Source organism: Leiobunum rupestre, chromosome 4, assembly GCF_980474605.1.
Source record: "Leiobunum rupestre chromosome 4, qqLeiRupe1.1.hap1, whole genome shotgun sequence".
Lineage (NCBI taxonomy): Eukaryota > Metazoa > Arthropoda > Arachnida > Opiliones > Sclerosomatidae > Leiobunum > Leiobunum rupestre.
In genome coordinates this window covers 16320875-16336541 of record NC_143387.1, presented here as the reverse complement: position 1 = coordinate 16336541, position 15667 = coordinate 16320875, and the positions used below count along the sequence as shown (strand labels likewise).

General features: G+C 34.0%; 1 protein-coding gene across 3 annotated transcripts in view; it reads right to left on the bottom strand.

Annotated features, from left to right (window-relative positions):
- LOC149946491 (uncharacterized) overlaps positions 1–15667 on the bottom strand; it is a 66510-nt gene that overhangs the window by 34057 nt on the left and 16786 nt on the right. For 2 of the 3 annotated variants that reach the window (XM_090171864.1, XM_090171863.1), the window contains exons 4-11: positions 9545–9673; positions 9174–9268; positions 8230–8370; positions 4038–4143; positions 3535–3638; positions 3346–3479; positions 2737–2810; positions 2542–2670 (exon numbers count right to left, since the gene is read on the bottom strand). In XM_090171864.1, the coding sequence (XP_090027990.1) occupies positions 2542–2670; positions 2737–2810; positions 3346–3479; positions 3535–3638; positions 4038–4143; positions 8230–8370; positions 9174–9268; positions 9545–9673 (912 nt within the window). The remainder of the gene's footprint in view (positions 1–2541; positions 2671–2736; positions 2811–3345; positions 3480–3534; positions 3639–4037; positions 4144–8229; positions 8371–9173; positions 9269–9544; positions 9674–15667) is intronic. The other variant, XM_090171865.1, reaches the window with a different exon arrangement.

Here is a 15667-nt window from a genome sequence, read left to right as displayed (position 1 = left end):
ATGCTGTGGGTGTTAAAATGGTCAAATATAGAAATTGTATTTGTTTCAATTTACTACTTATCCGCTAGTAAGTTAAAGCGTTTTACTATAGTGATGTATTATTTTGTTTTCCTATGCTGAAATATCCTATATTTCACAACAACTGATATGGTCAATGGAGGTAAGTGTGATCACCCCCTATTATTTCTAGTGGCGGATATATATAGGGGGAAGTCACATCACCCCCTTGACGCGGGTGGCCCAGCACCAAGCCTGGTTCATGGCAAGGGGTAGGTGCACCCCGCCATGAGACTTGATTTGTTATAATAATAATGAAAAGCTTTATTACAGGATGTTCTTGATCAGTGATAATTACTGTTTTACATGAGAGTCCGTTTAAATTAAAATAAAATTACAGGTGTAAAACCACATTGAATATAAGTACTTTAAATAAAATAATTTATAAAGTTAAAATATATTTTTTTTAGGTCAGCTTTAAATATATTGAATGAATTCTGGGTTTTTTATCTTATGTCCATAGCATTCCATAAGTTGGTACCGACAGTTTTTATACTTTTATCGCTCAAGGAGGTAGTCTTTTTCTGACTGTAAGTTTGTTTCACTTCCTCTGGTTCCATAAGAATGTTTTGGATTTATTAATGGTTCAAAAAGTTCCCAGATATATTCCGGGCATTTTTTGTTATATATGTTAAACATTAGTATTAGCGTGTGATACTTCGCCCTTAGTTGGAGGTTCATCCACCCTAATTCCTTTCTTGCTATAGTTGCTGTGGAATGCATTGGTTTTCCGAGGATTGATCTCGCACCATTGTTTTGTAGAGTTTGAAGATTTTTCAGTGAGGTGATGGAGGCGTTATTATAAAATATGTCACCATAGTCGAAGACGGATTGGACAAGACCGTCGTATAAAATATTTAGTGTATGTTTATTCAAACTATTTAGAAATGCTTTACAGATCCTCTGTTTTTGTTTCACTTTGCTGAATGTATATTCAATATGATTAATCCAGGTAAATCGGTCAACAAGGTATATACCTAAGTATTTGAAAGTGGCGACTCTTAATTCCTATATTCTGTAACTCTGTTATATTGATTGTTGCTTCTCTTTTCTTTTTATTTGGGCAGATTTCTTTGTATTAAGCATTAATCCTTTAGATTCCAAAATATCCTGTAATTTTATTATGTCCATCTCTAAATCATTCACGCCCCAACCCCCTTGAGTTTTTTCCGTATCCGCCACCGATTATTTCTCCAAATATTATATTAAAATATTTAATAAATGGACATTGAAATATACTTAATTATACACATTTTGTATATTTTCAATATTAATTTAAATTAAATTCTACTTGTATTTAGTTTATGGAAACTTGGAAATAGGTTATCGTCTTCAATTTTGAGAAATTTCGGTTTCCTAAACGATTAATAGTTTTAATTTTCAAATACAAATTGATTAATCATTTTTATTAGAATACTAAACAATTAACTATTAACTAATTATCACCTGAGGTTTCAATTAAGTATCATTGCTATATTTTTTATCTCTAATAAGTATAGAAAACCGCTTCAGTAATGCCCCCCAAACCAAACCCTGCTCCTGTTTATTTTAAGCCCAGCTCGCCTCCGTATAAAGGGGGTCGTACCAAAATGTTTTTTTACAGATAGTGGCACACTTTAAACGTTTGTCACAGATGTCACAGACTAGATAAAGAATGCCTCCTATCTTTTTTAGACTTCTTAGGTAGTTCTTCATAAAACGCACAATTTTTCATAAATCCTCTAGACTAATTTAAAGTTTCAATTCTGATTTATTACTTTGTATCTATCAACCAATGGAGACTTTTTCAGGTTTGTAACCTCGAGGTGATGTTTCAAATCTTTATTTTTCCAAAATTCCTATATGATGTCAAGAGGGTCGCAGTACAGTGGCGGATTATCCAATAGGCATATGCCTAGGGCCTCAAAAATTACATAGTAATAAAAAATATAAAAACTATTTTTACTTATATGTCCCTAGGGCCTCAAACAAACATAATTCACTACTGTCGCAGCAGTGAGGGCAGACCAAATTTTTACTGTTAATTGAATGAATTTCAAAATGAATTTACTTTAAACTAAAAACTTAAACTTAAGTGACTTTAAATATATGAAATCACCCCTGGTTCCGCCACAACTGTATATTCTCTTTTAAGCAAGGCCTTCATCCATGTACTACCATCTAATTTACTTAAAACGGGTACTCTGCCATGCAGTACGGCTATGGCAACCTCCACGAATATTAAAGAGCATATACCAGATACTGATGGATAAACCCCGGAAACCATTTATATTTAGTGTAAGCTTCTAACAACAGCTAAATTTGACTTTAACCAATTTGCCATTAACTTTTATAAGTTTTTACTGATAGAGAACCCAAAGAATCAAAGCAAGTGCTAGACTACTGGTTAGCCAATAAGGAGAATATTCAACTCCTATTCAAAAGCTGGATCTATGCCAGCTCCTCTCACAGCAAGCTGAGTGTTAACCACAAATAAGTACATACATTGTTTGTATCAGTGACATGGGAAGTAGCAGAAGACGTCACAGAAGCATCAATTTGAGCAGCATTTTTCATGGAAGCAAGAGACTGAGTTGCTAAATTTGATCCCTCTAAATTCTTCCCTTGTTCAAACTGTAATAAAGTTTGCGGTAGATAGTTAACATTTTCAAATTAATTCACCACAAAGAATACACCCACCTCTTGACTATGGTTCAAAGACATCACAGGGGCAGATTTACTACTACTCATTCCATTTACTTTACTTGCAACACCTAATCATATATAAAAAGTACCATTATTTAAATTAAATGAACCAGAGAATATGCTATATTGCTAGGTCAAAAGTAAAAACAAATGTACAAAGGAAATATAAAAATATTAGTTGTGTATAACTTGAGCTCAATTATTTCATGAGCTTATAACTTAGTAGCTTTCTACTAAATTATTATATTGATGGCGAATACATAAGCTTATCATAAAATCTTGTTAAGCATTAAATAAAATGTTCATGAAACTCAGCGATAACCCTCAAAACCAACATTAAGGCAGCAAATTTTGGGTGATCCTTCAATAAAGAAGTTTATATACTTAATACTTTACTTTAAATGCTTATCAGATGCAGCATTTGTCCAATCAATATTAAAAGTTTAATCATTATTTACTAATTTTTATTCTTTCTACAGTCAAATCTACAGATTATACTTTAATCAGATTTAATTATAATTTACTCATACAAGGGTGTCCTAGTAATCAAAGAATTCAAGTAATCTAATGACTAAGTTTATTATTAAAAAGTACATGAATCACCTGCTGCTAGTTGAACATTTTGTTGCGTAGGAAATAAAGTGGCACTTTCAGAGGTAGTAAGCACAGGTCCTGTCAGTGATGGGGAATTGAAATCAGCTGCTTGCCTGCGCCTGTTGTTTAGATTGTCAATGAATCTAGGTGAAAAAATAATTAAGAAAGATACAAAGAAAAAATGGAAGGAAAACCTACGTATCATATTTTTGTTCATCCATATCCATTAAAACATCAAGTTCCTCATTGGTGGCATCCATTTCTTGAGTATTAATTTCAAGTTGTTTGAGAAGGGTTTCCCTCTTATGGAATAAAAAAGTTAATATTTGATATAGAGACTGAAGCTACATTTGGCCTTGTTTCATGGGTTAGAGCTGAGCATCTATCTCTGCAAATGTCTTGTTCTATTCATTGAGTTACAACTCTTATATAGCCGAGGGGGTTTGGTTGGTATTTGTATCTTTTGTGTATGGGAATTAAAATCGAAAACCATTAAAAAAAAAGATTTAGCATTGAAATTTTAGGATTTAGGATTTGTGTGTTTTAACCCAAATCTTCTAAGGGGTTGCAAATGACTGACTGACCCCTTGGCTAATATAAAGATGTAGCTGAAAACTAACAGACACTATTGCAGAACAGCCATAAAAAACTGGCCAGTTTTAGGTAGAAGCCACTCAATAAAAACCACATTAGATTCATACTTGCAGTTGAAGAAACGGCAAGTTGAAAAACTTGTGTAAAAACTTTAATCCAAATCCATTTCTCATAGAGGACTCTGCATAACGAATTTGTGCTGCACCTGAAGGCCTTAGAAATACAACCAATTACTATGAATTATGATATGACATCAGCGTTAAAATTAAACAAGGATACTTTAGTAAATGTTAGAGGCTATTTGAGCTTCAGTAATACTGAAATAACTAATAAACACGAAAGCACAAGATTTTGTTAACAGTTTGAGAGGAAGAGGATGATAGCTATGACAACTGTTATTTGTATGTCTTACTACACCAAGGCCTAACAATGTGAAGATTTATCTTCATTATCTAAATTTTTGTTATTTCAGTATGTTTTAAATTGATATGAAATTTTTAAATAAAAATTGATTTTAAATACAATATTTAATTAAGTTTCACTGATTTCAAAATAGTAAAGAGAGAGATCAGATTAAACGGTTGTAAAGACAAATGTTAAACAAACTCTTCAATCCATGTGAAGTGGCAAATTAACAAAAATTTAATGGTAAACAGTTTCGGCGCCACGTTTTGTTTTGAGATAGGCGCCCTACTCACAAGATGAAGAAATCTGTTCATAAACAAGAGTATAGTATTTTGTCAGTTTTGAAGTATTAACCAGGGTTGTTCAAAATGCTTATTTTCAAAATTGGTTTTTCTAAATTTACAATAAAACTAAAACCTCATTTTTGCTAATCACGATGGGCCGTATAGCATCACAGCCTAGAGGACATATTACCAAAAAAATAAAATAGAATATACTTTGTCCCCACCCAATATTCCACAAATGGAAAATTTAATGTATCCTACCACAAACAGAAAAGGAACGTTAGAAACGCAAATTTTCAATAGAAAAAGTAAATTTTTGAAAATTAATATCTCCGCAAAATTTTATTTCCGCAAAATAATTTTGACACCTGAATGTTCAATATCGTCTTAAGTAGCGGTTCCCAAAAGGTGTGTGGAAACACTAATAGAGGTTAACGGTAATAGTTAGTGTAGGGAGCTGTTGGCTCACGTCGCATGAAAGGCTTGCTTAACCTGGCCAACTGAATTAATGGCTTTAAAAGTCGCTCGATGACTTAGGCCTAAGGTGCCTTGGGTATCAGCCTAGCTGATTATTATTAAGGGTCACAGGGGTTCTGAGAATTTGCAACGCGGCCATCTTTGTTTGCGTCAAGAGCCTTTTAGGATAAGTAAAAAAAATGAGTTGGGGTTCCACCAGAATTAGGTGGATAATTTAGGGTTCCATAGCAAAATAAATTGTGAACCGCTGGTCTAAAGTATAAAAAAAAATCGGACATACGTTGGAGTGTTGATATTCACCCGATCTTTGCAAATAATTTAATTAAGAGTCCTCAACCTAAATTTGTGTTAATACTTTTGGAATAGAGTCCGACGCCAATGAAAAATAAATAAATCCTACACAAAAATATTTTTTCGTGGTCTACAAACTAAAAAGTATTATTTCTAACATTACTTTCTTTCATTTTTTTGCCCACCCTTACAGAAAAAACTATAGGAATCCAATAGGAAAACTATTGGAAAAAATCAAAATTTATTGGTTCAAATTTGAAAGGTACTGGTGAAATATCGCCAATACATTTCCCATTGGAAATCTATTGGTTTCCAATAGACACATATCACAATCCTATTGGGAATAAATTGGAAACTTGCCCAAAATAATTGCAATTGGAAATCTATTGGATTGGTATCACAATTATTAATGGATATTTATTGGAATAATTTCCAGTACGAATCCAATTGGTTTCCCATTGCTGCATATACAAAAATCCTATTGGAAATTTATTGGAAAATTTTCCAATATAAATCCAATTGTTAATATATTGGGTTGATATCACAATTCCCGCTGGATATTTATTGAAATAATTTCCAATACAAATCCAATTCGCGCAACAGTCCTAGTGGAGGTTTATTGGTAAACTCTCCATTTTTAAATGAAATTGGTAATCCCTTGGTTTGGTGTCGCAATTCCCATTGAACATGTGCTTTGGCCTCGTGGTTCGACCCATACAAAACCTACATAACCTGTATTAAAACCAATAAATATTTTAATCGCGTATAAATTTATTTTTTTGAGTTATTGGAGTATTATAAACTGAATTTTAAACGCTTATCGGACTTTAAAATGCCGATTAAACATCAACCGTCAATAAATGAACTAACTACATAATATAAAATTTAGTAAAAAGTTACAAGCTAAATGAATTGATACAATATTGACAACGGAATACAAAATCTATTAAAAAGACATTGGTAAATCATTCCTATAGAAAACCAATAGGAATTTCACTACCAAAACAGTCAAAAATTGGTAATAATTTGGAATCTAATTAACCTGCACAGAATAATTTTTAAATCGATGTTTGTATTAGTCAGAATCGTGTTGTGGTGTTAGTTACATAACACATGCAGGAAACAGTATACTTAAGAATTCAAAAACCAATGTGTTGTATTGCTTTCCTTGGTTTTCCCAACGTTCAATAAGTAAATTGGTTTAAATATAAATATTTTAGGCAAATAAATTTTGTATATTTTGTGGTAGCCATTTTGATGGCTCTGGCTTTATAAAAATCTCTTTTCGTAAGAACTTAGCTTATTTTAATAAATAATTATTCATGCCTTTTAGGGAAATCAAAGCAAAATGTTAATAGAAATGATTCACCTCACAATTGGATTCCAATTGGGAAATATAAAATACATTTCTTATAGGAATCCAATTGGAATATAATTGTTGGTTCCTATAAGAGTCCAATTGGGAAGTGGTTCCTCTAGGACAGTAGCGGCGCTAAGGTTTTTTCACAGGTGGGCTAATTATTTTGTGGCCCTTACAAATTTAGTGACCCCTTACAAATTTTCTAGGAAGCCAGAAGAGTAAGGTTTTTTTTTTTGTTGCGGCTCTCGTCGCGTTTACTGACCTTGTATCCGACCTAGAGGGGACACGTGCATTCCCGGGTTATTTCCCTAAATTCCCTTAAGCCACTTTCTTTTCTTTCTATTGTCCATTCAACTTTCACTCAATTTCAGCTCCCTTCCTCCCGAATCTATCTGTTAATGGTCTACTATGTTCTTGAGTAAATGAATTGATTTTCAAAGATTTTTTATGTCCAGAAAAACGTTTCTTGGCAATCAAACAAATTTCTAGAGATAAAGAAAATTCATAAATTAAAATATGTGGCCTCTTAATTATAAATATGTGGCCCTTTAAATATAAATATGTGGCCCCTCTCAGAAATGCAGGGGGGCTAAAGCCCACTTCAGCCCACCCTTAGCGTCGCTACTGCTCTAGGAATCAAATTGGAATATAATTGTTGGTTCCTATTGGAATCCAATTGGGATGTGGTTTCTATGGGAATCCAATTGGAATATAATTGTTGGTTCCTATTAGAATCCAATTGGAATGTAATTGTTTGTACCTTTAGGAATCCAATTGGAATTCTTATTGGGAATTGTCCCAAAACATAATAGGTTTCTTATTGGAAAATTTGCCAATTGGATTCCAATAGTTTTTTCCGTAAGGGCAAGGAAAACTGTGGAAAATAATCAATTAATTTTTACACTGATCCTCAACTGACCAATGCTAATAACTAGTAACCCGGCTACCTGAATTAATCGCCTTGGGATAATAATAATAATAATAATAATAATAATAATAAAAAGCTTTATTTCAGGATATTCCTATCAGTTAGATACTGGTTTTAAATTAAATCTAAAATCCAAAACCAAAGAAAGGATAAATAAAATACTACAATTTTGTCACCAATTTTCAATTATATATTTTTTGAGGTCTTTTTTGAAAATATTAAAAGAGTTCTGACTTTTTAGCACTGCTTCTAGTGAGTTCCATAGCCTTAAACCATTTACTCTTAGGCTTTTATTACTAAATGAATTAAGGTAATTCTGAGTACTAAAGTTAATATTTGTGTTTCTTATGATGTACTTATGATTTTGATTGATCGAATATTTCTAAAACATATCTGGGGCATTTTTTGTTATGGATTTTGATATTAGCCTAGCTGATTATTAGTGTTATTAATACATTGAAAATAATTGCAAACTTAACATCAAATTGTTCCCTTTAGCTGAAAAATCAATATCTGAAATTACATCAAAGCTTTTAATAATTATTTAAACTAACCTATCAAGATTTTCAATGAAGAAATGAACTTGATCTTCTGACACACTGCGATGATGGCCCATGTCCCTATGATTAGCTAAAATAAGAACCGGAATTTCTGGTGGCACTTTTGGAAGCTCGCGTTGGACATAGTCAAAGGTCCTATTGAATTAAAGTAATAAAAATAACATTCATAATAAATTGAAATTTATTCTCTAACAAATAGGCGTTTCAATAAAACTCAATCAGAAATTCATTACGAAGTATTAATTCACAGAGCGTGAATGTGCACTCTACTCTTAGCATGTTCCTTGCTTAAAGCAAAGCCAGAAATAAGGGCTGGTATAATCGAGGGGAATATCACTAAGAATGTGCACATTGATTACGAGGAATATGTTGAGAATACGTGAACAGTAAGCGCAGTAGTATTACGGGAAATACACATATTAAATACTCATCATTGGATGTATATTAGATTTACTGTTATTGACCAATTTCCGAGAAAAGCCAGAGAACCTATGGAGTACTGATGAGCCCCAAAATGGGGATATTGGTCTACGGTTGGAATCTCTGGCGGAAATTTAGACTTTAGACATAAAGTGAACATTGAACCTAGTTGACTTGAATATCAATACTAGCTGGCTTTATTCAATATTTTGTCAAAACATATAAAGTATGCAAACTGGGGATGGCAGACGCTGCATTATCTTAGTTTAAATGTTACCCTGCACACATCTCTGATTCTCCATTTTGAAGATGAAAATAGAGCACGTATTCTCATTATATTTAAGTAAATCATTTCTTTGGTTATTGAAAAGACACCAACTGTGGCATTGGGGGATATTGGAAAACTGTGGCAGTAACTAGTTCAAATGGAGTTCCCCTGTGGTGCTACACCACAGGTATAAGATTCTGGCAACACCACTTTTGTTGCCATTTAACATGATAGAAAATAGAATACAAACCATTGTTTGGTAATGTCAAGCATCATAATAACCCCGTGAGTTCCTTTATAAACATTGATAAACTCTGCATCAAGTGCTGGTTCTTCATCCAATGTCTGAAAGCTCATTTTAAAACGACTTCTGTTAGTTGTGAATTTAGGTTCAAAACATTTCTGACAACATAAGTTTTAAAATTAAAGTTATTTGAAATGAGCGTTGGTTGCTAAATAATCCGCAATTTCATTAATTGTTTTCCACAGAAATAATTGCAAGCATTACAAGTGTTGAGTTCTAGCTATAATACAGTTTAAAACTAATTTTTAAAATTTATCACATACCAGAAAAATAGAAGTGAGCAAAAAATAGAAGTGAGCAATTAATTCAGAAATTACCTCTTTAATCGAGTTGTCTAACTTTAATCCTTCTATCTTTTTACGTTTCTTTCCTTTGTCGACAACATCCCAAACTTCTACCTTAACAACATCATCAGTAGCTTTGTAGTTCCAATGAATGCTTGCAACCTAAGACATGATAAAGATTTATTTTAATACATTTATTAAAGGGAATATAACCTCAGGTATTTGGTGTGGAACACCAACGTTTGCACTCTTGCCTTTGGCTTTAAAAACGTTGGGCTCTTTGTTTACACTAGCAATGGTTAACTCGTGCATCATAAAGGGTTGCTTAAAAGATGCAAATACAACAACCACAATAAGCCTCCATTCTTTCCCTAAAAATACTAAGTTACGAGACAAAAGCTACTAACAATTCAAGAATAATAATAATAATAATAATAATAATAATAATAATAATAGATTTTTATTGGATCATCTTATAAGTTTACAACCTATTTACATAAACGTCCAGTTACAATTAAATTAAATGAGAAAAGTTCTACAAGTGATTTATATAAAAGTAAATGACATAATAGTAATCACCAGAGTGACGAGTTAATGTGAGTCAAATAATGGGTGGTAATTATTTTTTTAAAAAGGTTAATACTCTCAACGTCTTTTAGCGGATTCGGTAGTTTATTCCAGTTTTGAGAACCTGCTATTTTAACACTTTTCGGAGTCCTTGTCCCAAACGTTTTAACACATTTTCCAATGTAAAAATTATCTTTAGCACCTCTCGTATTAATATTATGGGGGGAAGGCGGGAATTTATCTAAGATGTATTGAGGGGCTCGTTTATTTTTGATTTTATACATGAAAATTAAAAGGTTATACCAGTATGTAAAATAAATGGAATTAACACGTGCAATATGTTTAGCCTCAGCCAAGGAAGAAAATTTTGGGAAGCCTGCAATTAATTTTGAAGCTGTATTTAGTAAGGTCAGATTTAGTAGCCGACGCATAAAAAATTATGCCATAATCGATAATCGGTTTAATGAAGGTATTAAAAATTTATCTAAGTGAGTCGGTCGAGATATGACTTTGAAGAGGTTTCATCAGCCATAGCCTGCTCTTGACTTTGCTCATAATATACTGTATATGAGGATGCCAGTCTCAAGATTCTTCAAAGTATACACCGAGGTACTTAAAGGTAGTCGTTCTAGCGATAGTACCATTATAAATAGCGGAGATGGCGTTTGCAGCAGCAGCCTTTTCCCGGTTATGGGAGAAAAGCATCATTTTAGTTTTTTCTTTGTTAAGGCATAGGCCTTTATTGGTCAAGGCCTGTTCAAGTGAAAATAAATCACTTTCGCCATTAGAAATTAGTGTAGTTAGGTCAGCATTGGCCGATGAGACTGCATTATCGTCAGCGTATTCATTAGCTACAGAATGAATAAGGCTCTTATGAAGGTCCATGGAATATACATTAAACATGAGGGGGCCCAGGACGCTGCCCTGAGACACCCCATGTTTTATTTGTTGGGTTGTTGAAGTATGGTTATTATGATATACCATCTGTTGACGATCAGTGATATATGACTGTAGCCATTTGTGGGCAGTACCATCAATTCCAATCTTACTGAGAGATTGTAATAATGGTTTATGTTGTATGGTGTCGAACGCCCATTTTCTAGGTGTTGAATGATAGTTTCGAGAAGATTAAATATTGAAGTCTGAGTCGAGTGACCAGGTCGAAAATAAGTCCTTATACTGGAATCAGTCTGGTTATCTTCAAGATAGGAACTTCTATTTTTGTTGGCCAGTCTTTCACAGCAGATTGAGGGTGCATCTAGGACTGAAAGAGGTCTATAGCTAGCCGGGTTGTCTTTGTCGCCTTTTTTATAGGCTGGGATAACCTTTGCAATCTTCCAGATGTCAGGGAAGATACCCGTTGAAAAGGACATATTAATGAGGTCTGCAATAAACTTAGAGATAATAGCGGCAAGGTTTCTTAAGGTAACAGGGGAAAGGTTATCCGGGCCACTAGCCTTATTGTGCTTTATAGACTTCAAGACTTTGAAGACTTGATACTCCGTCACCGAATCGAGGGTGGTTAACTTGTTGATTAGGGCGAGCTGGTTATTGTCCATAGTATAAGATCATTGGTTATCACTTTGGTTTTGGGTTGATAGTTGGCGATCATCAGTTCCGCAGCGGCATCAACAAAATACATACAATATGCAACAAGCATTTCAAGGAAAGTGACTTTAATGTTTCAACCAATAGAAAAAGGCAGTTGTTACACAATGGGCTTCCATCGGTATTTGATGGAGAGCCTTTGGTTCAAAAATTAAAGCTTAATCTCATAAATTCTCCGCCCAAAGAATTCTCTCTGGAGGTCCAGTCAACTATAGTTCACCAAAGCGATGAAAATAAAGATTGTTTCAAAGAAGCGACCAAAACTCAAACTCCACAGAAGAGGTCTCCTTTAGAGAAGAATATAAAAGTTTAGAAAAAGATTACCAGCGTTTAGGATCGCTAATGTTTGATGAGGTGACTATTAAAGCTAAATATCTCCATGATCAAAAACTCTACCTGTTTTTTGGAGAAAATGACATTAACAAAGAAGAAGTAGGAGTCAGCGAATCACTGGCAACTCATTTACTTTGCTACTATTACCAAAGTATTTCAACAGATTTTAGGATGCCTGTTGCATATTTCTTCATTAGAAAGTTGAGTGGTGAGTCAATATAAAATGACTTGCAATGTACTTTAAGAAGTGGAAAAGGAAGGATTCAGTGTTCTTCGTCTAGTCAGCGACAACGCAAAAGTAAAAGTTTCAACTTTAGAAATATTATCTAAAATAATAATTGGCTAAGTTCCTAAGGCCTTTGTTAGATAATTATGCAAAAGATCTTACTGACCTAAAGCAAGTTGTTAAAAAGTTGTATTCAAAACCACTGTCAAGAAAATATGTTAATATGTAATTTAGCTATATTGTGATATTGGGTTTTTAATTTTAAAAACGTGATTATACCTGAAAAAGAGCTTGTTTTTTTGATAAATTTTTTAAAAATCAACTTAAGTTATTTTCATTTATTTCTTGTTGTAATTTGATTTGTTTATTTTTGAATATCCCACCATTAATATCAAAGTTTAACAGCCAATGAGATGCGAGGGGTACATCTATTATATTGCATCACACTTTTACCAGTGATTAAAAACTTTGGGCTGTTTGCTGTTTTGGTTTTTGGCTTGCTGTCTCGCGGAATGTCACGCTGTTCACGAGTGTTATAAATAATTAATTTATGTTTTTATTTTATATTAAATCAGTTATTTTGTTTATTGAGCTATGATTGTTTTATTGCCATAATTTGGTAGCAGAACGTGGTTTAGTTGTGGCGATGCAAGACGATTTAGGAGTCGTGTTTCCAATTCTTAATTTACGTTGATCGTGGTAGTAAAGGATTGAACATGTCTGCTCAAGAATCAAGATGGCTGAAGGATATGTTGGATACCCAAATTTGAAATTGAATTTTAAAAATTATAAAGACTGGAGTTACGAAACAAAGCTAAGATTAGAAGAAAGAGATTTATGGGGTATAGTGGAAGGTACCGAATCAATTCCGACCGGGTCAGGAGTTACTAGGGATGATGTTAAGAAGTTTGAGCTGAGAGAGAAGAAGGCCTATACATTTATAGCCTTAGCATTGTCAGAAGATGTGAGAAGTATAATTGGTGAGACAAGTACTTCTTGTAAGGCCTGGGAAGCTTTTAAGGACGTTTTTTACCCTAGATCCAGAGCACAGATTGCAGCTTTAAGAGAAGCTTTTAATACGATTGGTTGTCAGCCTGGAGAAAGTATACCAGCATTCATTAGGCGATTTCATGAGGTTAAAAGACAACTTGTTGAAGCTGGGGAAAGCGTCGAAGATAAAGATGTACCATACCAGCTGATAAATAGATTGCCAAAGAGTTATGATAACTTGGTTCAGAGAATATATCATTATACTGATTCGGAGTTTACATCATTAAATATACAGAATACTTTATTGGCGGAGTATAGTAGACAGCAGCAGTGTGTAGAATCAGCGGAGCACAATGATACATTTGCAGTCAAGAGTAGAGGAAGGAGGTCTGGTGGCAATAACCGAGGTTTAAGATTTTTTGGAGTTTGCTATAATCGTTAAAGACCAGGACATAAGTCAAGCGATTGTAGGAGAAAACGTCGGAGAGGATAGAAGATATAAATCGGCTTTTCTTGTCTCAGCTCAATGTTCGTCACTGGACAATAAGGATTGGATTATAGATACTGTGGCGATGCACCATTTCTGCAACAACCGTGAGAACACTGCGAGATTTACCAGTTTAGAGATGTACTACACAGACCGAAGTTTGGTCAAATTTAATATCAGGCAGACTCTTTGACCAGGGCGGCTATAAAGGGGTTATTGTTAGTCTACTTACGGGGCCCCCCGACCCCGACCCCGAAAGTCGGGGATCCCAGACTTTTGTCCCCAACCCCGTCTGTCGCAACTCAAGTCGGGGTTTTCCATTTTTTGGGGTTATGTTTTCGTAGTATAATTTTTGCGCCGACGCACCCCGCTATATCCTAAAAATATAAAATAGATAGGTTCCGTCTCTCCCTTTTTTCATGGGCGACAATAGAATGATCCGAATGACCTTCGGCTGATTTTAAGTTTTAGTTTCATAATTGCCGTTGTTTCAGGCTCTCTCAGTCTCAGCTAAGGAGTGTGGAGTTACAATGTTTGTAAATAATTTGTGAACAACTTATTTAAACAATTAAAATGCCTAAGCTATACACCTCTATTTTAAAATCTACCTATCTTATCTATTTTTACTATAGTCTTAGTCGATAATACAAAAAAATGGTCAAAAATGCCACCAATTAGTTTTGTAAAATATTTTCGGCGGCGTAATCGTCGGCCATTTTCGGTATGGAGATACAGGCCGGAAGGCAAGCGAGGCTGCCATATTTCGATAGATCGAAACGGCCAACTTTCAAATGTTTTCATTTTCAAAACGAAAATGGAGTAGCTATCGACAAAGGCTATTACTAATAGTCCCTAGGCTCAGAGGCTGGCTTACACAAGATACACTATCTAATCTTAACCAGTAAAATTGGGGTATTTTTATAATTTTTCTATTCTTAATAAGTACAAAGAATTTTCCATCGCCGACCCCGACTTGTTTTTCGCAGAGTAAGACCCAAACCGACCCCGACCCAGACTTTATTTTGACCCTGTACGAACACTAGTTATTGCCGGTTCCAAATACATAGCATATGATGGAAGAGGAAAATATGAATTAAAGTCCCGTTACCTAAAGAGAACTTTTATACGCTTAAGGATGCCACAGGGATAAAAATAGAAGCGGAAGAAGCTCATTTGGCAGATAAGGATACTGTAAGTTTTGTGGCATTTGATAAATAAAGACTCCTTTGGTAAAAGTAATCAAAACGTTTGTTTAATATTAAGAGACGTTAAAACTGTTAACCTTTACATAATGAGTTGTGAGAGAGAAGTGAGTTTAGTGCTAGCAGCCACCGCGTAAAAAGAACAGGGCTGCCAGATGCAGTTACATATTAGATAAGGGCCAGACATAAGACCCTAATTGGCAAAGTTCAGTATTCCAACAAACTCCCCCTCTTTGGCAATTAATTACCATGGTTGTTATAATTAGTAATGTTTACCCTAACATTAACTTGTTAAGACAATAATAAAAATTAGTTTTCGCTAAACATTTAGTCAAAATATCTGCTACATTATTATTTGACCTTACATATTCTAAGGTGAATAAATTCTCTTCAAATTTCTCCCGAACAAAGTGATATTTAATATCCATGTGTTTGGACTTTTGATTCTCGACACAATTATTCGTAAAAAATATTGCTGCATGTTATCACACAAAAGCCGAGGGGTGGTAGTAATGTTTAAATCAAAAGTTTTCAGTTCTTCGATAATAGGCATAAGCCATGACAGTTCTTTGATAGCTTCAGAAAGCGCTACGTACTCTGCTTCCATAGTGGACAGTGCTACCGACTTTTGGTTGACGGATCTCCATAATATAGGACATAAGCCGAAATACCTCACATAACCGGATATAGATCGTCTTGAATCTCGATTAGCACCCCAGTCGCTATCACTATAAAAAATTATT